The following is a 23,546-nucleotide window of genomic DNA, read 5'->3' as shown; positions in this document are numbered from 1 at the left end:
TGTTATTATTATTAATGTCATTACCGTCGTTGTTGTTATGATTTTATTTTAGCTGAAAAGTGAAGTGGAGAACAAATGACGTGGTGTTAGTAACGGGAATATACGCGTTAACAATTTGCCGTCGTTGATTGAAACTGATAAATTAATTGATACCTTTATCAGTGGTCCGATATGCGCTCTAATTGCATCGAATTCATGATCTTCTATGGTACCTCTCCGACTGTAATCAGTTATAGACATTTCACCCCACGCGTGCACCAGCCGATTCGTTGTAATAATTCCATTTGCTTTGTTCCTTCTCCCGTGTTTCTCATCTCTTGTTTGAGCTTTTTGTTGATACACGGCGATTTAACGATTCAATGTAAGAGAAACAGCCTATGTAGGGAATCGTATTATCGGTGTGTGCAACCAACGGGACGAGGTAATCGTCCGATGTAGGATAAATAACTAGAAATGAATCAAATATACGTATATCTTGGTAGCAGATGTCACGTGCTTGGAAGACGTATGCGGGTAATGGAAAGGAGATTACTATCGTTTGGAACTAACCACTTCTATAAACCCACATCGCGTCGACGCTTTGTTGTGGGCATCAGAGAATACGTACTTGAATAATATTATTTATAAATTTGTTCGATATGTTTCAGAGATCACACACAGATTTCAGACCGCTAGACGTGAAGTTCGACAATTACTGCTTCAGTATCTTCTTCCTTGGCTTCACAACATGGAATTGGTGGATCCTAATGTACCACCGCCCTCCAATCCCCTCAGCTATTATCAGGTAAATCGACGCTTTGTTCCGTGTATGTTTTAATTTCAGCTTCTTGGGGGTGAATTTAAGAACAAAAAGGAGGAAAAAAAATATATTCTTGGAGGCGCCGGGTATCGATCCCGGTACCTCTCGCATGCTAAGCGAGCGCTCTACCATCTGAGCTACGCCCCCGGTGATCTACATCGCGTACACGATCGTTTCCATTGTCATTGGCCGATCGACTGACCCAGTTTTGGGCCCAAAATTCGAAAAAAGAATTCTGGAGGCGCCGGGTATCGATCCCGGTACCTCTCGCATGCTAAGCGAGCGCTCTACCATCTGAGCTACGCCCCCCCGGTGATTGATAGAGTATAATCGATCGTTAAGATCGGTAAACTGACCCAATTTAGGACCCAGAAACAAAAAATTCGAAACTGGAGGCGCCGGGTATCGATCCCGGTACCTCTCACATGCTAAGCGAGCGCTCTACCATCTGAGCTACGCCCCCGGTGATCTACATTTCATGCACGATCGCCTCGATCGTCGTTGATCGGTAGACTGACCCAGTTTTGGGCCCAGATTTTTAAAAAGAAATTTGGAGGCGCCGGGTATCGATCCCGGTACCTCTCACATGCTAAGCGAGCGCTCTACCATCTGAGCTACGCCCCCAGTGATTTTTTATCATCTGATTATTCGATTACCCCGACTTGATTGGCCCCGTTGAGCCGAATGTTATGCCTTTTTGGGGGAGAGAAAAATATAATCGAAAATTTACTTTCAGTATTACGCAAGCGACGTCACACGAGGACCTCGAAGAGAAGGATGGGGTAGTGCTGAGGCTACGGAGATGGTTTTGAATAATTTATTCTACATAACTGCAAAGGTATCGGTATGCCATACACTAATTATTCAGCGATTGAATCTTTGCAATTCACTCAACGAGATGAATAGGTAACCGAAAATATGTTGTGCAGTTTGCTGACGAACATCCGAAGGAAACCGAAGAATTGTGGGCAATGTTATGCGGCTGTTGGCCAAATAATTTGAAAGTCATTATCCGCTACCTGATCATTGTTTCCGGAATGGCTCCTCAAGAGCTACTTCCATACGTAAGTGCCTTATGACATCCGAAATACAATCAGTCGCCCAGAGTCCGGGAGAATTACACTATAATTTTATCGACAGGCTAAGCGTGTAGTTCTTTATTTGGCGAGGGCTCGTCCTGATCGTCTTTTGGACGAAATGATGACGGAATTGCAAACGGTTGAAACGTTGAACTGTCTCATAGAACGAACGGAAACACCTCCGTTCTACAGGCTTACCAGCATGCGGAAGGCCTCTTCTCACAGCGATGCACCCGCTGCAGATCCGGCAAACCCTTCGAGAGATTTGGCCGTAGAAAAGGGTACCATACACACAAAACGACATTCCGGAGAAGATCCCATAAAGACAGGGTAGAGTAATTATTGACTCAGAATTGAAACAGACTCATCAATTTCAGCCCCAACAGGCGGTGGTAATACAAATCATATTTATACCCTGCGTTTGTTACAGAGGTTCGAAATCTGACACTGCCCTACGAGCCTTGGCTGGATTTCCAACGCCACGTGTTGAGAAAACAAGAACGTCGAGTGGTCCAGCGGGACTTCCGGATGATTTGTCTACGCCTACGACCGAGGCTGAGGTAACGTTCTCTTCAATTCGCGGTTGTTAGCGTAAAGAGTTCTCATTGCTCTTCGGAAATATTCATGAATATCTGAATCGCAGCTTACTACCGACGAGACTTGCTACATCCCACGCAACCCAGTCGGTGGAATCAACAAAGTTATTTGCCCAGGGGAAAAATTTGACATCCCTCAACCACATCCGTTACCCATGCCGGAGTATGGAGGCTACTTCGCACCTCTCACCGAATATCTCCCCGACAGTTCACAGCCTATCAGTGGGTTCCACAGGTGCAACATTGCAGTGATGCTGCTCACCGATGTGGTTGTTGACGGAGTTGAACTTGATTGGGCAATTCACGTGCCGTTGATGCTTCACATTGTATTTTTGGGCCTCGATCATTCGAGACCGTTAGTGCGGGATCATTGCAGATGTCTTCTGCTGAACCTTTTGGTCGTCCTTGGAGATCATCGAGACCATTTAGGAGTCGCCCGAGTGCTTCTTGCGTCTCGTACGGAACAACTCGGACTCGGACTGACCACACCAGCGTTACCAGTTCTTAAGCATAACTTTACCGAAGTTGATCAAGAGTTCGACAGTTACCTGTTTGTACCACCCCCTCAGCCAACCAACGCTGCCGTACCTCAATCAGTTGCCGAAGACTCCAAGGAATTTATTGTTCCAGTGTTTGGTAATCCGGATTTATATTTAATCACCGTAGCACTCGTAGATCACTGCCAGTGCTGACGGTGTAATTGAATCATGTTTGATTTTCTAGAAACTTCAGCAGCTAGCAGCAGCACCTCCTCTGTAGGCTCGACCGGTACAGTACCCGTTATTGTTACGCCGGAAGATTGTGCCAACTGGACAGGTCCACAACCCGGGCCTAATATGCCTATTCAAGATGTAATTAAGTCACTGATCAACTTCCTGGCCTCTAGGTGCGAAATATTTTTAGGTGCAAACTTAGTTACGACGTGCATGACATTTTCAAAACGATTATTTGTTCGTTTCGCAGAACAAATCAACCGCTGTGGAATTACGAAGACATGACTGCCAAAGTTTGGTGGGTACGAAGTGCGGAGCAATTAACTGTGTTGTTACGTCATGTATTGCGCGTATTCAGAGACTCTCTTCCGCACGCGCTTGTTAGCCAAAGATGGGCGCAAACTGCTCTACAACTAGGTCTTTCTTGTTCATCTCGACACTATGCTGGAAGATCTCTACAAGTTTTCAGAGCATTACGCGTCCCTATTACCTCTAGAATGCTCTCAGATATTTTGTCAAGACTTGTTGAGACTGTTGCTGAACAAGGAGAAGACATGCAGGTAATAATAATACGTTTGAATTGGATTGAAATTCCTGATGTTTCCTTGGATAATTCGAATTTCTCTTCGTCAGGGATACGTTACAGAGTTGTTATTGACACTTGAAGCGGCGGTGGATTCACTCGAATCTGACTTCAGGCCTCTAGACTTTATGAAAGAGATTTTCAAGTCAACGCCAAATCTGAATAACAAGGATCCTGTGTCAGGGATTATCATTGGTGGCAAGCGTAGTCCGGGGGGTGGAAATTTTTATCCGCCAGGTCCTTTTTTCTCACAACTTAATCAGGGTGGTCACACTCGGAGCACAAGTTATTCAGTGAGCTACTGCATGAGAAAATCGAGCGGAAGTCCGGCAACCGATTCCAAAGGTATTTTCTAGTTTAATCCAGTATACTAGTACAAGATTTTTATATTGTACAGAAATCAAATTACTTCTGTGTTCATAATCAAAGAGCCCTCGGGAATCACCTGCCTATGAATAATCGCTTAATTCAACAAAGGAGCGGGAGTTGACTTTTTCATTTTTATAGAGCTGGAAAATCGAACTGGTTGCAACAAATATCCAAATTCCAATCTCTCGAGATCCAGATCGGCGCAGTCTTTAAAACTTTTGGGCGATTCAGCAACTCAAGATGACAAAATGACCATATTGGCGCAGTTATTCTGGCTCTCTGTATCCCTTTTGGAATCCGATTACGAACACGAATTCCTCCTTGCTCTGAGACTCCTGAGCAGGGTGCTGCATAGATTACCACTAGATCGTCCAGATGCTAGAGACAAAGTGGAGAAGCTGCAGCAACAATTGAGATGGAACTCTTTTCCAGGTGTTCATGCGTTATTGCTAAAGGGGTGTACTAGCCCTAATACTTATGAACCAGTGGTCACCTTATTATCACAATTCACTCCTTTGCTCGATCTGCCAGTCGTTGATCCAACGCAGAGTTTGGCATTTCCAATGAATGTAGTCTCATTACTGCCGTACATGCTTTTAAATTATGAGGATGCCAACGAGTTGTGCATCAGAAGTGCCGAAAATATTGCACAAGTAAGACGCGATATGCTTTTCAATATCTCGATTCAAAACATTGCGTCTATTTCTCGACCCACTTCATTACAACTCTTTTTTCAGGTAAGTTCTGAGAAAGGTAAAAAATTGGAGAACTTGGGAACGGTGATGACACTGTATAGTCGTCGTACTTTCAGCAAGGAAAGTTTTCAATGGACAAAATGTGTCGTTAAATATCTGTACGACACTTACGCTCATCTCAGTTTCAACATGCTCGCATTTCTGATAGAAGTACTCGAAAAAGGGCCAGCTAGTGTCGCATTACCAGTTCTCAGCATCATACACTGCATGCTCCACTACGTCGATCTCGCTTCTCAGGCTGCACAGCCCATCAACACAGAGCTCTTGAGAGTAATTTCTAAATATGTCGAGGTAATCTAACTCCTGATCAAGTTACGTGCAATGGAAATTGACGTTCGTAAACCTTGAATCAAAGTTGATCTTATTGATCTAACTACAGAAATGGAGGCTTTTTTAATTGTAATTTCAGGGCACGCATTGGAAAGAAGCTCTGAAGATACTGAAACTCGTTGTAACGAGATCGTCAACTCTTGTTGCACCGCCTATATCACTCCATGGCTCGTCATGGGAATCATCACTTGTTTCGCCGCACCCCAGTTTCACGGATACTGAAATTTTTACGAAAAAGGAACTACCTGGTATGTGATTTACGTCAAGTTGTAATTCCTAACTTCTATTGTAATCGAACGATTATTTTGTTTGTTTCACCCCTCCGACGGCACTGATTGCATGCATCTTCAAACTAACACTCAGGTTGTGACAAAAATAATAATAATGATAAACTAGATTCTATCAAAGAATAAAGTTTATTTGCTTATTGTAAGGTGCGCTTTTTCATTGGTAGGCTGCATTGATTTCACTTTTAAAATAGTAACAACATTTCCTCTCTCCAACTAGTGGTCACAGATCCCCAATCGTGTACAATTTAAGTGTTTCATTAATCGCTCCGATGCTGTATTAATTCAGGGAGAACTATGGACTTTACTTTCGATCTATCCCAGACACCGGTAATTGGTAGATGTTGGCTAATACGTCAAATTGGGGAAGACAAATCAGTGACATCACCACGTCGCTCTCTGTCTCTTTCGCCAGCTGATAGCAGCGCAATTGCTGGCTGGAAACGACCGTGGATGTCTCAGGTAATTATTGATTGTTCAAGATTGATATTCCAAGGGCATTGAAAATTTGTTTACGGTCAACATTCACCTCTTATGATTCAACCTACAGGGACGAGTGAGGGAATGCTTGGTGAATTTGTTGACAACTTGCGGACAGCGGGTCGGACTACCTAAGAGCCCATCGGTGAGTTTTCAAACCAATAACAGTGATTTGATTTTTCATCACACATAACTCGAAGCATTGTCTCACATTTTTTCCATCCCTGACTTGTCAACGTGTCTAATTAACTGATTGCTTATCTCCCCATTTCTAGGATGAACATATTAGCTCAATGACATTATACAGCAAGGTAAAATTTCCATAGAAAACTGATGCATCGCTATCACAAATCCACAAAATTATCCTCCAGCTTTTTCACTGCAAACCTTTTCATATCTTTCTTTATTTCACTCTTGTCCATATTTTATTCTATCAATTTCACTTTCATATCCTGATCTCGGATTTGCATTTGATTTTTATCATGGTTTATGTCTGGCCAGTCCTAATTATCGTTTATTTTCATTCCACGATATCCACGGAAATTGCCATTCTGAAATGCACGAATGGGCTGTGTGAATTAAACACAATGTAGGATTTGTCACATCGTGTGTTGTGTGCGTAATCTATAACCACTATCTCGTACATTTTGCTGCTTCTCAAATTGGAATAACAAGTCTGTCACATTCAAGTTTCATTGTTAGTAATAAACATATTACGTTAGTTTTTTTGCGCCCAAGGTAACATCTGTCAACCAATAGTATGTTGTTCTCATTGTGCGTGTTGCATACTAGGTGATATTCAGTCAAAGTTCGGACCTAATGGAGAGGCAGTCTTCGATGGCATCTTCGACAGAAGAGGTCTCGGGAGCAAACAATGATTTGAGCGGAGGATCTCGGAGGGATGACGAACAATTTGGAGTCTTTAAGGACTTCGATTTCCTTGAATATGAGAGCGAAAGTGTCGAGGTAATGTTGAAATGTTCGACATGTTTTAATATATAAATTAAATTTGCTGTAGACCCATTCGCAAAACTATTTACTTTCATTTTCTAGGGTGAAAGTACAGACAACTTCAATTGGGGTGTAAGACGAAGGCCTCTCAGTGAAGGAGAAGAGAGAGAACCGAGCTTGAAACTGCTAGAGGAAAGTCTTAGCGAAAGAACGCCATCTTCTAGCAAACATACTACGAGGGTGAGTATCATTTTGTATTTTGTCCAGTAAGTTTTATCAACATGGTTTCATACCAACATTGCGACACAAACTTTTGGGATCTGAAACGAATGTTCTCTGTAAATTCTAGCGAGGTGTGCTGGAAGAGTCATCGGACGATGAGGTAGGTTCAGAGTCTCCGTTAGACGAATCACCCGGGGGACCTGGTGCAGGTCAAGAAGTCGCCTCGATGCCCGGTATGTTTCCGCCGTCCTCGCTATCTCTGATTCAAGGACGCACAAGGCATGACTCATCGACGAGATCGGATACCTCGTAAGTTTCTATTTTTAATATATCAAATAGGAATCTCACTCATAGACTTTGCTCGATTCCAGAGGATCAAGCGCAGGCGATTTGGGAGATGTAACGCCTTGCAATGCATCACCAAATCTCTCATCGTTGATGCCATTCAGACAAGTTGTCAGAGATGATGCCGAGGAAATATGGAGACAACAAATTCAAACTCTAACGACTCAATCTCCCTATAACAGCTTAGATTTCTTCCAACTATTAGGAAGAATTTTACGAGTGAGCAACATAATTCTGACGAAAATACCAGTCTCTAAAAAGTTTCAAATCAAACGCCACCTCATTGATATTATTGCAGGATGTAAGCAGCAAATCTGTTGGCTTAACGCGTGAGGCAACAGCTCTACTGAACACTAGCACTCCAGCCTCGGCTCAGCTCGGATCTCATTTGTCTAGTCATGCCGAACTACTAAGCTCCAAGGCTGAACCGCCGTTAGTTTGGTTTTCAACCAGTATTTTTGCTAACCAAAGACTGAGTGAATCTCTACGTTTTGGAATGCTGGAGATTCAAGAACACTTGGAAACTTTCCTTGATCGGAAGGATCATGCGACAGAGGTACCGATAATTCGTTTTTAACAAACATTCTATTGCTGGCTCCGGACTGTGCTAAACTTCTGTTTCCCGTCTAGTTTCTAGAAGCTGTGAAAGCAACGAGCAAGCTGAATATGCTCGGTGAGAGTCATGCTGGAGAAACAGGGTTAGAAGAGATACTATTAGACCTAGGAAGAGCTCTGTATAAGTTGCACTTTCAACTTTTGCTTCTCATAGAAGCTTCGAACAAAATGCTTTGTGCCCTGACTACAGCCGCCAACAACGTCCCAATTCAACTCTATGACATGTCAATAGAGGTAGCTTCGATTAAGATAGCACTAAGCAGGGCTCTCGAGGAAAGTACGGAAAGTGAACGAGGCACTCCCACACCCACACCGAGTCCATCACCTGGGATCGCTTCGGTAGAAGAAGCTGCTAGAGTAGCTGAATTACTCAGATCAGCACGATGGTCTGCTGCTCTCGAAGCCGTGAGACTTCACAGAGTTCAATGGCCTACAGATCCTTTTCACGATGACGACGATGTAACGACTGCGGTCAATATGTACTGTAGACATTTGAGTCAAGACAGAACCGGTAAATATGGAAATGAAAATTTCGCAGTTCTTTGAGGGTCGTGACAAGCCAGAGCAAATTCGTTTTATTTTTTTCCAGATGTCTTTGTGGTAACACGAACCGAAAGGGAATTGACAGATGTATTTAATAAGCTTATGGAAAGTCTATTTCAAGTGTTAGCTGCTATCACAGGACTAGAAGTGTCGGCCAAGGCAGCAAGGGCACAGACTGAGCACTCTAATCCACAAAACTGACTGCCAATTAGCTATATTATTTTAATTTAAAATACGTTGGAGTAGATAAATATCCATCGCAATTCACATTCAAATGTTATGTTGTCGCATTATGTATGTACTACATCATTCGCGCACCTCTTTTTATTGTGATCAATAAAATTACTCTAATTCTACGTTACAGTTAATGTGGATTTCAATTCATTATGGATTTGAACAAGCCTCCCTGGTGTTTGCGATTTGCGACACTAGGTATAATATTCTCGCAGGGCATCAGAACAATTAGATTACCAAAATGAAGGAGTTTAAATCAATTAATGAATTCTGTAAATAGATATGACATATCATTACTGTGAATACTTGGTGGCTATCGCACAGAAAAGATCTATCATTCAAGACTGTACTTACGTACAACTGGCTACCGGTAGTAGGTTGCGAGATTCTGATGAGATCTTGATAAGAACATTACCTGTAAAATGAATTGCAAATGAAATAAAGATACATGACCTTGATGAAGATAAATCTATCTTGAATTTTTTACTTTTCAGAGTGATAAATTGGTGATCATTCGATCGATTTTGTAGCCGAATCAATTCATATTGCAGGTTTCAATTCCGTGGCACAAAATACAATACATCAAACAGTGCGAAATTAACGGCTAGACCAACTTTTTTCAATTTCTAAATAAATATTTTTACAATCCATCATCGCAATTTTCAAAGCTCACCTTGGTAATGGTACTTCACTCTAAGGTTGACATTCGCTGATGTGAGTGCTTAGTTCTCGAAAAACTACGAAATCCATTAATATTCGAATTTTGATCACAAAAATTTATTTCCAATTTGGATACCTCCATTCTTTTATTTCTAAATTGCACTATAGCTTCATTCTTTTATTTCAGAACTAAAAATGGGTGATTGTCAGATTATTTTCAGAGATAACAAATCACGAAAACTACAAATTCGGTCCCTCTCGCGCCTGCGCATAATCGAACTAACCTAGTACGAACGTTGAGAATATGTTGAGAATAGGCAGGTATACGAAATAGTACGACAACGGTACAACGATTGAGAGTAGATAGGTAATCTATTTGTCAATGGTACTACTCGTAGTATGATTCGTAGTACTACGCGTAGTAGAAGGGGTATTCGTAGTAAACGCTGATTGGCTGGTGCATCTCATTCATCAATGCACTCAAGGGTGCTTTGGGTCAGAGCATGACAACATGACCCCCGACACCTGCGCGAAAGTGATCATCCTTCAAACGCTCATAACTTTCTGAAAAATGCACTTAGATGAACGAGATTTGAACCAAATTGGAGCTTGAACTTTCTACATTCGGACATCTTTAGATAAAATATTGTCTCATATTTTCAAACCGATAATTTGACTTTCATTCTGTTGAAGTAAATCTTTTATTAATCATCATTATACATTGACTGCAGCGTTTGAAGCATTAATTATTCATTCAGGCTTGAGATTCGCTTCTACGATTTGTCTGCTCCGCAGCTTCACGTCAGTCCGGCTCAAAACCGACGTATCTATTACTTCATGTTCCACGAAGAAGCCTTAAAAATTTCGGAAAAATTACTAGTTATTTTTAGAGAGGTTCAAGGAGATTTTCCAATATTCGTTGAAGGAGGGATGTAAAAATGGACCGAACGACTTGAACTAACCAGTAATTTCTGGTTCTTTTCCGTATTTGAGCTTCGATTTATACTCCGAGATGTAAGTCTGGTACATATCCTTCGCCCTTTCTTTTCGATCCTTGTCAAGTTCTGGACCCCCAGCACCAGAAATCATGGCTACCTTGTGACTGACTTGAGAGAGTAAGGCCAAACCTGATGAAATCGAAAATGATCATTAAGGTCAGGAGAGTTTTACCTTTTTCTTGTTTAAATTATGTACTCACCATTTGTCTCAGTTTTTACCATTTGCGGTTCGTCTGCAGTTTCATCCGATTGTTCTTGAGCTTCCCGTTGCTGTTCCTCCGATACCTTCTCTTTTTTCTCCTCCACCGCATCACCCTTTTGTCCTTTACTTTTCATACTTTTTGACTGTACGCAGGTTAACATTTCGTTCATATTCTGTAACGCAGCTCTTATGTTCATTAATAATTCTCCACGAACTTTTCTCATATTTTTCATATCAATTTCTCGCTTTCTTTGCGCCTCTAACTCTTCCAGCATCTTTTTTTTCTCTGCTTTGTATCTGTGAATATTCATCCGATGAACGAGATAATAAAAAAGCGCAATTTTTTATAAATGCATTTTCTCTTTTTTGTTCCCTCTTTCGCTTAAATTGTTTTTTTTTTTTTGCAATCAACTTACTGCGCCGTAGTGGATATCATGCTGTGCTCGAGAGTGGCGAGAATCAGTGTTGCGTGATATTTTTTATTAAGAAATCCGTCCCGGTCTCTTATATTGTGATTAAACTGCGTTATAAGACGTGATTTTTGTCGCATTTGCTCTTCAAACCTGATTTTTCATTATCAAATGACATAAGAAAATTACGGGAAGAGAAAAATCAATAGCAGGGAAAGAAACGAGACCTCGGGAATATTTCTTCGTAAGAACGAACGAGCATCGATTCCTTTATGTTTTCGAATACCTTTTCCAGGTCTTTAATCTCCCTTTGAAGATCGTTTTCACTGTTCGCTTCGTTGTCGGTCAACTCGTTGAGATTCATTTCGCTCTATCGAACGGATACAAATAATGTAATTGCGGTGGCCTTCGATTTCAAATTTTTTGAAATTTATAAATTCACAAAAATAATAGCAACCTCTGTTCTAACGAGGGATTGAAGATACGCCCATAGATCGTCGACTTGAAATCTAACGATGTTTAGCGTTCTTTCCCTTTCCTTCATATTCACGCGTACGTCGCGCTCTAGATTTTTATATCTTGTTCTTGTATCGTCTAAATTTTCAGTTGCAAGTTGACCCATTTCAGTTACTTTTATCAACACTTTACACTGTGATTTTCGATCCTCTACTAAAGCGTCAAGAACAGCGTTGAAGTATTTTGCATCCTGTAATCGAAAGAAATCTTAACTGTTTACTGAATTAGTTAAAAAATGAATATCCTGCTAATATCGCTGATCGGCAAGCACTTCACCTTTTTTAAAATGGTCAATATGTTCTCGTAAGTGCGTCTAATTGCTGCAGCCGCACTTTGTTTCGCCATAGAATGTTGATATTGGTTAGTTAGTTGCTGATGACCATAATCTGGAATATATTCCTTTTCACGTTCATATTTATCTCTAAGTAGCGCACATTCCAGCTGTAATTTCATGAATAGTAATCATGGGGTACCGATTTCATATCAACTGTACGACGCGTTAGGTGGAGGAAAAAAAGCGGATTGAAAAAAAAACTTAATGAAGCAGCCGCACCTTCAGGTCGAAGAATTCTTTCATCTTTTTTTTTTTAAGATAATATAATTTGTCCAACTGCCTACGATTCACGTCGTTACGTTGATAAATAGCTTCGTACGCATCCTGGAATGAAGGAAAATGAAATGATACGATAAAGTAGATAGTGAAATGCAGGGATGGTCGTGAAATCAAAACTTTCATTGAAAACTCCAAAAATTAAAAAATTCATAACGTACATCAGGCGGCATATTTTGAAAAGCCAATTGGTAATCTCTGTGATGTTGTAAGATTGTCCTGAGACGTCTTTTGTTGCCATCGATAGAATCGTGTATAATTTCTCGATAATTTTGAACATCCTTAGTGAGGATTTTCAGATCCCTCGAGACTTTTTTTTTTATTCTACCAGCGTTGATAACTTGTAGCTTTTTTTCACGAGCTAAAATTAGGGAAGGAAAAAGTTCTTCTCGTGCCTCATGTTGAAGATTATAGAAAATATACCCACATGCGGCTCATTCTTTAAAAACTCATTACGGTTTTTTAATTTACCACCTACTCCACTTGTAGCATAAAATACTTTTATTACCCGCCTGGAGAAAATTGATCTTAGGTGAAATCAAAAATTTTCAAATCGCTATATTGGTTCAATTCAACCGCCAATTTTTCGCAGGTTGTACTATTATCCATATTGTAGTAATTATACATTTTGAAATGTAATAGATTACAGATTAAATGGATAAGGTATATCAAATAATGTCCAAGCGAGCCTGTGCCGCGGGTTTCGAAAGAATGAAGAAGTAAAAATATTGATTTTTATTCACCGTACAACTTAAGAATCCCTCGATATTGATGGAGCTTGTCTCTAATCGTCCACCTTTCGTCTTTCATTCCATGGATTTTGACGTTCTTAGCGTTCATCATTTTGATTTTAATAGAAAAAATTAAAACTGTTTCTCAAAAATACAGCACTTGTAGCAATTCTACGACGGCTGTAACCAGAAAAAAGTCAGCAAGAAGACATCTCTCACGATTGAAGCTGTCTGAATTCAGACGTTTGGAGAAAATTCAATCCAACGATTGAATACCTAAGGAAAAACAAAAAAAATAAATAAATAAATAAATAAATAAATAAATACAATGCAGTGAACGGTATCCATTTATCTCTTATCACGTACCCAAACTAGGCTTTTTGTTGTCCCTGCAGCAGATTAATTCGATCACGAAGGAACATTTGAAAAATTCAAACCACTGTTTCGGTACACTGTTTCAAGTGGTTTCAGTAGTAGAGTTCGATTTCGAGCTTCATTTTCGATGTTCAGAAGTCGATGTTCTCACCAAGTTCCTACCTACCTTCACTATTCTATTGCAATGATTGGAAATCGAAGTAGCAGTGGGGTGGGAATGCTAGGATAAAAACTATTATTTTTTTAACATCAGTTCGATCGTTTCTCTACCATGTGTTTGGGGTGAATTCCAAAAAAATGCATCGATCGGTTGGTTGTTGACAAAATTATTACCGTCTAGAGAAGGTATGAGATGTCATTGATCAAAATTCTCATTCAAAACATCGGACATAAGGCTGCAGATTGAAGTTGCACCACTGTGCTCCCTTCTCCTTACCGTGCTGCCCCACATTAATGCACTGCCAAACTAAATAATCGACGTCAAAACCTGTCAAATATGGCGAACAGTGTGATATCAAATTGACACATAAGAATGTAAATGGGGAGGTGTGTGTCGTGGTGATTCAATATTTAAACCAATATACCAACCATCCGTATGATGTAAAAGTAAAATATAGTGTCGGAGGTTGATGTGCGAAGCGGTTGACCTCGGCGTACTTGCAGCCGGGGCTGAATATAAGGGCATGTTAATCGAAGAACTATGGGTGCTCAACAGACTAAAGACAGAGTGATTCCCACCGGGTCTGCTGTACGACAAGCTAGGAAACAGCCGCGAAACTCGAAGGAATCCCGGCTTATTGGATCGAACATATTTACGGAACACAGCGGTAAAATTAGACCTATCTTTATTCGGAAACACCACCCCTCCCTTTTTTTCATTATTTCCCTTCTCACTCTCGTTCAAGCATTTCTGCAAGACCAACAAAAACCAATACAACTTTTGTACGCGTATTTCTTCTTTCCTTTTGCCTTTTTATTTTCTCATCTCTTTCGAATTCTCTTCTCGTTTGCTGAATAAAGATCCATTCTGTTAATACGTCGATCACCTATCATAACATATTTGGCTGACCCCTCCGTCTGTTGTTGATGTTATAGGGAGTTATTATACTAGTTACCTGCTATGTTTCTCATGCGTGATACAAAGAAATGTTCAAGAATTAGTTGCTACTTCTTTCCTGAACCATCCCTACCGAGTCACTTCAATCGCTACAATTACAGATCCTAAAATTAATAACCTTATGAAGCTGTCTTGCATTTTTCAGAGGCACTGTTGCAGAGCAGACCTCTTCCTCATATACCAGCTTTACCCGAAGGAGATCCACCGAGCGGTTCAAGTTCTCAATCAATTTCACAGCAATCTTCAAGTCTACAGCAACACAGTAGCATCTCCAGTGCTGGACTTCTCGAAACTGCAAATCGGTAGCAAAACCAAAAAATTATACCTATATTTTCATGTGCTTAAAATATTATTAGTTGTGTGTCTTATCTATACACTATTTTAAACTGGCGACAAAGATTTTGGTTCTATGTGCCATTTTCTGTAACATGCATTATGCAACGGTTGAAGTTTTGAACGATTAGATTTCAGTCGATTTCTTAGTTCATAAAATAGTCGTCAATCTCATCTAATAGATAAAAACTGCCAATAGCAAGTCACATGTTGATAGCATTTTTTTGGAAAACTTTTCACTTCACTTGTCGATTATAGATGGACAAGCAAAGAAAATCTATTGGCCCAGGAAGAAGATGATCCACAACTATTTGTCGCATTGTACGACTTCCAAGCTGGTGGTGAAAATCAACTGAGCCTCAAAAAAGGTACGATTTTGTAAATGTCATGTGTTATCAGAAACCATTTGAGCACTGTAAGTTTTGCCTCTATTTCTTCCAACAAACAGCACAATTCAAAATCATCAGATGATATTTGAGGGCTAAAATTTAAATCACAGTCTAACAGACAAAATCAGATGTCAAGTTCAACCAGTATGCGATGTTACCATTATTTATCTATTCGTATAGGGGAACAAGTTCGAATATCGAGTTATAACAAGAGTGGAGAGTGGTGCGAAGCTCACTCCAGTACTGGCCAAATTGGTTGGGTTCCTTCTAATTACGTAACCCCAGTGAACTCACTGGAAAAGCACTCTTGGTATCACGGGCGGATATCAAGAAATGCGGCAGAGTATTTACTTAGTTCGGGTATAAATGGAAGTTTTCTAGTTAGAGAATCTGAAAGCAGTCCTGGGCAACGCAGTATCTCATTGAGATACGAGGGGCGTGTCTATCATTATAGAATAAATGAAGACAGCGAAGGAAAGGTCAGTAACTATTGGAGAGGCACAGCATACATCTCCCCAACCTGATAATGTTGCGTGCAAATCTAAAAACGACCTACTGTTTTAGATGTTCGTAACAACAGAAAGTAAATTTAATACATTGGCTGAGCTAGTTCACCATCATTCCATGTTGGCCGATGGTTTGATCACTCAGTTACTCTATCCCGCCCCAAAGCATAACAAACCTACTGTATTTCCTCTTAGCCCAGGTAAGATGCAAAAGCATAGACTTATTTTCCTTCGAGTATCAAGTACCGTGCGAAATGTATCTATAAATATCTGACATTGGATCGAATTTAATCCTCACTTGTGATCTTTTTTAGAACCTGATGAATGGGAAATAAATCGAACAGATATAGTAATGAAACATAAATTAGGTGGGGGGCAATACGGCGATGTGTATGAAGCTTTATGGAAACGATATAACATGACAGTAGCTGTAAAAACGCTAAAGGTGAGAGCGATATCTCCGTATCACTGATTTAGACCATTTTTTCTATTGCTCTGATACTTAATACTGGCCTACTTGTGCTTTTTCACAGGAGGACACAATGGCGTTGAAAGACTTTTTAGAAGAAGCAGCAATAATGAAGGAGATGAAGCATCGAAATTTGGTACAACTGTTAGGTGTATGTACCAGAGAGCCACCATTTTATATAATTACCGAATTTATGAGCAAGGGAAACTTACTCGATTATCTACGTAATGAAAGCAAACACCAAATTAACGCCGTTGTTCTGATGCATATGGCTACGCAAATAGCAAGCGGTATGAGCTACTTGGAGAGTAGAAATTTCATCCACAGGTAAAATTCTAACTACTACTTCTTTGGAATTTATCCATGAACTATTATAATTTTAAACATGAATGATCGGTTGAATTCTCAAAAACTAGGGACTTAGCAGCACGTAACTGCTTAGTTGGAGAAAATCACCTGGTGAAGGTAGCAGATTTTGGCTTAGCTCGACTCATGAGAGACGATACTTATACAGCACATGCGGGTGCCAAGTTTCCAATAAAATGGACTGCTCCCGAAGGACTTGCTTATAACAAGTTCTCAACAAAAGTAAAAGAATATAATTTATTTTTATAAAATGAATAGAACATGCCTAACCTAATCGAACCTATAGTTTACTGGATCTAAAATACCTGCCAATATTGATTATTAAACATTCAAATGATTTTACTTTCGAACAGTCCGATGTGTGGGCCTTTGGTATATTGCTATGGGAAATAGCAACGTATGGAATGTCTCCGTACCCAGGTGTTGACTTGACTGACGTTTATCACATGCTAGAAAAAGGCTATCGCATGGAATGCCCACCTGGCTGTCCACCCAAAGTATATGACCTCATGAGGCAGTGCTGGAAGTGGTCTACTTCGGAGCGCCCCTCTTTCAAAGAAATACATCATTCCCTAGAGAATATGTTTCAGGAGTCTAGCATTACAGAGGGTAACGATAGCACAATATAGAAATAATAATTCTAATTCATCTTATTAAATGAACAAAACTAGCTTGAACTCAGTGACGACAGAGTCGAAATTCTATTAATTTGACTAATTATTCTCAAATCATTGATAATACAGTGGGGTAAATTAATGGTATGACTTTATTTAGAGGTAGAAAAGCAGCTGCAGGGAGGAGGTGAGATCCCGTTACTTTCGTACAAAAAATCTCAGACTGGAAGTACCGGCAACATTCATGGACTGGTTCTTGTGACTGACCAATTATCTTCTACCAGTTTGATTCAAGGTAAATTCCTCATGTTCATTGTATCATCACAAGTTAAAAACTCCTATCATACTGGAATGTGATCGACGTGAATCATTTTTTTATTTCAGACAGCGCGTCGGTCAATAAATTGAGCACGTTCATGGGAGGGTTATCGAGCAAAAGTAATAGCAATATTGTACAAATGCGTCGTTCTACTAACAAAAAAGGAAAACAGGCTCCGGCGCCACCGAAACGCACCAGGTATGTAGATCGTACTTTTGTTATTGGTTATTGAATTTGACACAAGTAATTACCTTTTGTCGATGACTTTGAAAACCCACCGATTCGATTCATTGTTACAGCCTGCTGTCATCCTGTAGTTCTTTTCGTGATTCGGCGTATCAAGAACAAGACCAACACAATGCAGATATGGGAACGCTCACGCTCGATGATGGCACAGATCTAAATGGTATTGATAAGATTTTTGAAGGTATTCCATTACAATAATTAAGCATAAAGATGTATGCACGCTGTTCTGCTTTAATTGCTGCTCTAGTATTGTTTCGCATAATTCAAAATTACCTATTCGGCATTCCACTCAGCAGATATGAATTAACATTAGATGGATCCTGCTTGGAAAATTTAGTAACGAGAATAACTTCAAGTGAGAAAATTATAAACTTTCTCAAGATATTTATACAACCCACTGAACGTTGCAAAGCGCCGTATATTTAAAACGATAATACGAAACACTCGTACTGTATCTCTGTAATATTTAGATAACGAGTAAGATTGCATGTCATTAACAATAACAATAATTTTGGCCTAGAGGTACAAACATTGCTTTCTATCCATGTATGTACGAAACAAGCCTAAATTGACACACCTATTCTCAGTGGAATTCAATCATTTTCTGTTTATCAAGCGTATTCCAATGTTCATTCTTGTAAAAATATAATCATCCATTTAATCGTCGGATCATCAATCATGAATCGTGCATCTTTCATTGTAGGTACCATGTTATGATACTCGACTCTTTGAATGTTCTAAAGCTTTTGGGACTTTATATAAAATATGAATAATCAAATACCTTTGCGGTACTTTGTACACTTTTTCCACAGTGATTATTAAATGAGATATTTGCTAGGCATAAAATATATTATAAGGTGTTTCATTTCTCTCTGCAAGAAGCAATATTCTACTGTTAACTATGGCAAATTATCGCTTTCCCCAAATTTTTTGCGCCTGGAATATAACATGCGTAATAACTCGACCTTGCAGGCATTGGTTTATAAATTATAAATCAAATTATTTCCTGTCTAATCCAATGATATCTGAAATCTAGTTTGTTGAATCATCATTTTGTTATGTCCAGTTTTTTTCTTCTTTGTTTCTCTTCTGCATCCCTAGCGGATATTCAATTTGTTCTTTATTTTCCGTCGTAAACACATTTACAAAGAGCCGTTTGCTCATGAATATCAAGCAGTGTTATATGAATTTACCAATCGCAATGCATATGTCATAATGTAATTTGTGAAGAAAATGATTACACATTGCAAAACCCATAAATGAAATCAATTTTTCGTTCTCACATTTGAACAGATCAATTCATTCATCTTTAAATTCACGGCTCATGCATAGGGGTTATCAGATGTTGGATCCCTTTCATAAAATCTAGCTTTACCCAAACATCGCCGTCATTCCCAATGTACAGTATATACCTCATTTATTTTATTGAATGACAACTCAGGTATCACACGAGATCTTGTGACAATGGCTACACAGTCAATTACCACAGGAGGTTGCGAAGCAGACGATGACGGAGATGGATCACAGGGAACGGCCGAGCATAATTATGTTCCTCAGCCGTCTACCTCGCCAGAACCCTTAACCAACGCACAGAGCAATCAGAAACAAATAAAAACACGAGCATACCCATCTAAGGACACCCTACCACAGAAGGTATAATAGATGTTGCGTGGCATAGGTATACCGAGTGAAGTAATTCATTTACGTTAGTGAGAAGATACTTAGCATAAATTGGTAATGGAGTACAACATCATTCGAGTGTATTTTTCATTTGTTTCTCGATCTAAACTGACGATAATTGCAATTCAATTAATGTAAATACCGTATTTGTTATATTTGACATTCCTCTGTATGAGTAACGAATGGTAAATGCATACAGCACTGCTTGAATGCCTCGTTCGCGTATGATGTTAACTCTAATTTTTCAAATCTGTTTCAGCTAGTGCAAGTAGGAGCTCTGGAGGTGCAAAATGTTAAAAGGGCAATTAATCGTTACGGCACTTTGCCAAAAGGTGCGCGGATCGGAGCATACTTGGAATCACTTCGACAGAGTGGAATTCCCTCGAATCAGGAAGGAGTATCTACGCCGGTTGCTCTGTCTGCTTCTGTCGAGCAACATGAAATCGCGAATTCATTGGACACTCCGCAACATCGTTCTTTGTCTCCACGCCAAAATAACTTACGTAACCAGCCACAAATGACACGAAGCAACTCGTCCAGCGGCGTAGTCAACACTTATCAACCGCCAAGTTCGCCAAGAAGCAGGGCAGTCACTGCTCGGAAAAATAATTCTGAAAACATTAGCCTGCGGACATTCCGAGCTCCAAACACATCCACGTTCAGAACTGCCAGTCCCTCGAGAGCGGTTCAACCGACACTTGCAGATTTGGAATTTCCTCCACCACCCCTAGACTTGCCACCGCCTCCTTGTGATTTGTTCAATCCCACCAATCCGTGCGATTTATTACCTCCGGTGAATGCATCTCCTAGCAGTGATACCTCGTATACCAAAATATCTGGATCTCCGATTGGGATGAGAAAGGCAAACAGCGAGCGAAAATCTAAGGATGATTCCAACGAAGATCCTGATGAGAGAAACAATGACGTTAGGAATACAGAACCATCGGTGAAGGAGGCTAGCTCAAGGTTTGGTGTGAGTCTACGACGCCGGGAACCATCTGGCGAAGTCGCCTCCAGCATCACTAAATCCGGGGAAGACAAGAAAAGTACATACAAATCTAAGGAGCCTTCAAATTTGAAATTGGACGCTGCTAGCCCGATTTCTCCTCCGGAAGAAGCACCACCCCCACCGCCACTTCCACCACCTCTACCAACAAATACAGATACCGTTGATACTTTCATTTCGAAGCCTGGGATGAAAGAAATGTTGGAATTAAAATTAATCAACGAAATAAAACAGAGTGCTGATATGAAATACGGAAATCCAACCAAAAAAACAAACAATTCAAACAACTCGACATCTGCACCATTAGACCCGGCATCGCAATTACTCTCTGAACTGTGTGCTAGCTTTAGCATTGATAGCAGCAGACAGAATCCACAGAATGAATATGCAAGCACTATTCCTAAAAACATTGAAACGCCAGGCGCCGTACATGACAGACTGACAACTTCGCGTAGTTCAACCGAAAAATATGGGAGTTATAAAGACGCTGTTCATGTGTCCTCCCCTGTAACGGAAGGAATTTTGAATTCTGGAAATGTTGGTTTTAAACTGAAAAAAATTGATAAGAGAAGTAACACTCAGAAAGAGGAAGTTGCAGAGGGGCAAATTATCGATTTTAAAGCAAGGCTCAGAAAAGTAGATAACACCGACAAATCCGATGACAAAAATAAGCGCTCCGATGAATTTGGAGGTAGCACATTAACAGATTCTGTTGTAGACTCAACTGTCGACGAGCAAATGGACGACAAACGTCGGAGTACAGGAAGTATTAGCAGTTTGAAAAAACTATGGGAAAATAAAGAAGCCTCCGGGGATAATCAACCACTTAGCCCGAAATTGAGCAGCAAGGGCGCCAGCAGACTGGATGATCCCGGTGAAGATTCGCCAGAGGATCACAGTGCAGCTTCCACGCGAAGTTCAACGAGTAAAGGTGATCCAAGGGTCTGGCCCCCCACAGCATCCTTTGACATCGAAAAACCTGTTGTTCCCGCTAAACCACCCAAACCTTTAGTATCCACTAGCAAACACTTTGGTTCGTCCATTTACGCAACTCCAAATTGCAACAAATTTTCATTACCGTCGGAGGAAGAGACGTGCAAGCCAACCAACGACACAAAAGGTACGAAACATAATGTAATGGAGATTTCAAATACAATTGAATCTAGTATTCTTAATCTAAAAGGTAACCCTACTATTGTAATGGCCAATTGGCTGCAGCTTTCCGATAAAGTTGGACTCCTTCATGGCAAATGTGCAAATCTAACTGATATTGTTATAGCGCCACAAGCAAGGTTTCAATTTCGTGACTTGCTCAGTCGGCTAGAATTACAAGCCAGGCAGTTGAGAGCTGCTGGTACAAGAAACGTTACTGAGAATTCAAGACTTCTGAGTGAAGTTCAGAATACAATAAAAGATGTAGTAAACACAGTGCAAAGATAAAGATATTGATAGCAAAGAAATCAAATTCATCATTTAACTATGTCTTGCAGCGGTTCATTCATCATTTTCGTGAGGTCAACAAAGAGAAAGAAAAGAAAAAAAAAAGAGAAGGCTATTGAATTGATTGACTTGACGACGTATCTAAGTCACTAGTAAGGTCCAAGTGGACAAATTTTTCTCCTGGTATGCAGACATCGCGTTTTTTGCGACATCGAATAAAACTAATGTCAATAAGTCTTACGAATAATAATTTTACAACAATCCATAATCATTTATACCAAGTATTTTTCTTCAGATGAGGAAATGGAAATGTCTCCAAATTCCAAATTGAAAGATTGAGTATAATAAATTTCGTATCCAGCATTTGAGATGAATCACTATTTATATTCGTTCCTATTTACTTCCGCCTGGTGTTTTAATACAGTTGTGATTAATTAACTCATCCAAGTGACCCTCCAATGAGAAATTATTTTTATGAGATATATTTGTTTCGCCATTTATTTAGATACGATTTGAAATTATTATTATTATTTTTGAAATTCATACCTGAGTGTGAGAGAGTGGCGTTGGCATATTCTGTGTGGTCCGAATCTTATACACAGCATGCAAGCCCTGCCGACTAATGGTGACCGCCTGGAAAGGCCACCACTCATTCTAGTAGATAGATCTAGGAAACACACAGACGGGATGTTAATAAGCATAATTCGGACCAAAGCCATTGAATACTGCTAGGTAATAATTATATTCTTAAGTTGCCTATCTATCGTACACAATCCCATTTTACATGTACTTTTATACACATACATGAATATCGCTTAGAATACTATATGCGAGATTGTAGAGATTAGATTATAAAGACGGAAGTTACTGTTAAGTCATTTTATGTGTAACGTGGGACAATATAACACTTTTGTATTTGTATAGAACAATTGTACAAGTATAATGGCTATATTAATTATCTGAAAATCAGTTTAAATATGATTATACAGGATCTTAGTGTTATGTGCTGCAATTTTCATCAGGGGAATAGAAACAAAATAATTAATGTTCTTCCAAATTATGAAGAGAATTATTGTCTCAAATTTATAAGACATTATGCGTTTTATTACACTGCCTATATTGCGCAATCTGGGTGATGATAAATTGATCTAATACCGTTGCGTTTTTTTTTTTTTTTTTAATGACAATGATGGTTTCAACTCGGTAGTCCAGTTCAATCATATTATTTATACCTGTGATAAACTTACCCCATCTGTTTTTAACTTTTTTTTCTTCATTTCTACCATGAAGTATTCTTGTGCTCAACTTATTCAAAAATATACTTTTAAATAATATTCCCAAGTCATTGAAACTACATTTGGAAGAAAAATTGTATTATTGAAAGAGACATGAGAATCAATGTTTTATATAATATGTATTATAGTAAATTTATCATTATTTATACCTATATTTATTTTATAATTTTTCATAAAATTATCCCTGTGAAAAAAAAAATTGAAAAAAATTGACCAACAAACTGATCCACCGACAGACACTTAGAAAATTTTAATAATGCTTTATACATTGACATAAGATTGAGAATAAAAATAAATACCAAATTATAAGCGTTATTGATTTATAATTCCAGGATTTGACGCATATATAGCAATTGTACAAAA

The 23,546-nt window shown here is 39.5% G+C and overlaps 3 protein-coding genes and 4 non-coding genes across 14 annotated transcripts in view; 2 read left to right on the top strand and 5 right to left on the bottom strand.

The window, feature by feature from the left end:
* The window catches only part of LOC105689393 (protein furry), a 45,409-nt gene extending 36,040 nt beyond the window's left edge, over positions 1-9,369 (top strand). For 4 of the 6 annotated variants that reach the window (XM_048651349.1, XM_048651348.1, XM_048651352.1 and 1 more), the window contains 22 exons: positions 648-784; positions 1,536-1,637; positions 1,729-1,863; positions 1,940-2,208; positions 2,309-2,438; positions 2,522-3,110; positions 3,198-3,360; positions 3,438-3,747; positions 3,821-4,115; positions 4,278-4,792; positions 4,877-5,185; positions 5,304-5,472; positions 5,801-5,973; positions 6,062-6,136; positions 6,267-6,302; positions 6,784-6,957; positions 7,045-7,182; positions 7,292-7,473; positions 7,536-7,728; positions 7,808-8,065; positions 8,140-8,635; positions 8,714-9,369. In XM_048651349.1, coding sequence (XP_048507306.1) covers positions 648-784; positions 1,536-1,637; positions 1,729-1,863; positions 1,940-2,208; positions 2,309-2,438; positions 2,522-3,110; positions 3,198-3,360; positions 3,438-3,747; positions 3,821-4,115; positions 4,278-4,792; positions 4,877-5,185; positions 5,304-5,472; positions 5,801-5,973; positions 6,062-6,136; positions 6,267-6,302; positions 6,784-6,957; positions 7,045-7,182; positions 7,292-7,473; positions 7,536-7,728; positions 7,808-8,065; positions 8,140-8,635; positions 8,714-8,868 — 5,003 coding nt within the window. In that variant the 3' untranslated portion in view covers positions 8,869-9,369. Of the gene's footprint in view, positions 1-647; positions 785-1,535; positions 1,638-1,728; positions 1,864-1,939; positions 2,209-2,308; positions 2,439-2,521; positions 3,111-3,197; positions 3,361-3,437; positions 3,748-3,820; positions 4,116-4,277; positions 4,793-4,876; positions 5,186-5,303; positions 5,473-5,587; positions 5,658-5,800; positions 5,974-6,061; positions 6,137-6,266; positions 6,303-6,783; positions 6,958-7,044; positions 7,183-7,291; positions 7,474-7,535; positions 7,729-7,807; positions 8,066-8,139; positions 8,636-8,713 lie in introns of those variants that run through there. The other 2 variants (XM_048651350.1, XM_048651353.1) reach the window with 2 other exon arrangements.
* Trnaa-agc lies at positions 874-946 on the bottom strand. The gene has a single exon. It is a non-coding gene; the product is annotated as a tRNA-Ala (tRNA).
* Positions 1,036-1,108, bottom strand: Trnaa-agc. The gene has a single exon. It is a non-coding gene; the product is annotated as a tRNA-Ala (tRNA).
* Positions 1,190-1,262, bottom strand: Trnaa-agc. Its single transcript has one exon. It is a non-coding gene; the product is annotated as a tRNA-Ala (tRNA).
* Trnaa-agc lies at positions 1,351-1,423 on the bottom strand. Its single transcript has one exon. It is a non-coding gene; the product is annotated as a tRNA-Ala (tRNA).
* On the bottom strand, positions 9,199-13,878 carry LOC105689297 (myosin-9-like). Of its 2 annotated transcripts, XM_012406211.3 has the most exons (13): positions 13,737-13,878; positions 13,395-13,623; positions 13,041-13,304; positions 12,459-12,658; positions 12,241-12,345; positions 11,964-12,128; positions 11,629-11,877; positions 11,399-11,541; positions 11,178-11,324; positions 10,760-11,058; positions 10,524-10,688; positions 9,575-10,415; positions 9,199-9,316 (listed from the first exon to the last, which is right to left on the bottom strand). In XM_012406211.3, the coding sequence occupies exons 3-12, from the start codon at positions 13,138-13,140 to the stop codon at positions 10,312-10,314; spliced, it is 1,677 nt and encodes a 558-aa protein (XP_012261634.2). In that variant the 5' UTR covers positions 13,141-13,304; positions 13,395-13,623; positions 13,737-13,878; the 3' UTR covers positions 9,199-9,316; positions 9,575-10,311. The 2 variants fall into 2 exon arrangements, with proteins under 2 accessions (XP_012261634.2, XP_048507316.1); XM_048651359.1 differs by lacking the exon at positions 13,737-13,878 and having other exon boundaries at positions 13,046-13,304; positions 13,395-13,596.
* A 14-nt stretch (positions 13,879-13,892) lies between these two features.
* LOC105689434 (tyrosine-protein kinase Abl) lies at positions 13,893-23,486 on the top strand. Of its 2 annotated transcripts, none has more exons than XM_012406443.2 (14): positions 13,893-14,230; positions 14,666-14,822; positions 15,112-15,221; positions 15,423-15,721; positions 15,807-15,948; positions 16,063-16,193; positions 16,282-16,544; positions 16,634-16,805; positions 16,937-17,192; positions 17,358-17,492; positions 17,582-17,714; positions 17,816-17,922; positions 19,204-19,415; positions 19,702-23,486. In XM_012406443.2, the coding sequence occupies exons 1-14, from the start codon at positions 14,104-14,106 to the stop codon at positions 21,886-21,888; spliced, it is 4,431 nt and encodes a 1,476-aa protein (XP_012261866.2). In that variant the 5' UTR covers positions 13,893-14,103; the 3' UTR covers positions 21,889-23,486. The 2 variants fall into 2 exon arrangements, with proteins under 2 accessions (XP_012261866.2, XP_012261865.2); XM_012406442.3 differs by having other exon boundaries at positions 17,816-17,943.
* Positions 23,487-23,546: the final 60 nt, after the last annotated feature.

Source organism: Athalia rosae, chromosome 2 (genome assembly GCF_917208135.1).
Source record: "Athalia rosae chromosome 2, iyAthRosa1.1, whole genome shotgun sequence".
Classification (NCBI taxonomy): Eukaryota; Metazoa; Arthropoda; class Insecta; order Hymenoptera; family Athaliidae; genus Athalia; species Athalia rosae.
Note: the sequence above shows the minus strand (reverse complement) of the source record. Positions and strands in the feature narration are given on the sequence as shown.

Bases quoted from the DNA above. Each gene is read 5' to 3' on its own strand.
- LOC105689297 (XM_012406211.3), bottom strand. From the start codon at position 13,140: ATGATGAACGCTAAGAACGTCAAAATCCATGGAATGAAAGACGAAAGG. The intron at 12,346-12,458 runs GTACGTTATGAA...CCTTCATTCCAG, and splicing joins TTCAAAATATGCCGCCTGAT to GATGCGTACGAAGCTATTTA. The intron at 11,878-11,963 runs GTGAAGTGCTTG...TTTCGATTACAG, and splicing joins TATTGACCATTTTAAAAAAG to GATGCAAAATACTTCAACGC.
- LOC105689434 (XM_012406442.3), top strand. From the start codon at position 14,104: ATGGGTGCTCAACAGACTAAAGACAGAGTGATTCCCACCGGGTCTGCT. The intron at 14,231-14,665 runs GTAAAATTAGAC...TGCATTTTTCAG, and splicing joins CATATTTACGGAACACAGCG to AGGCACTGTTGCAGAGCAGA. The intron at 17,944-19,203 runs GTATTCCATTAC...ATGACAACTCAG, and splicing joins TATTGATAAGATTTTTGAAG to GTATCACACGAGATCTTGTG.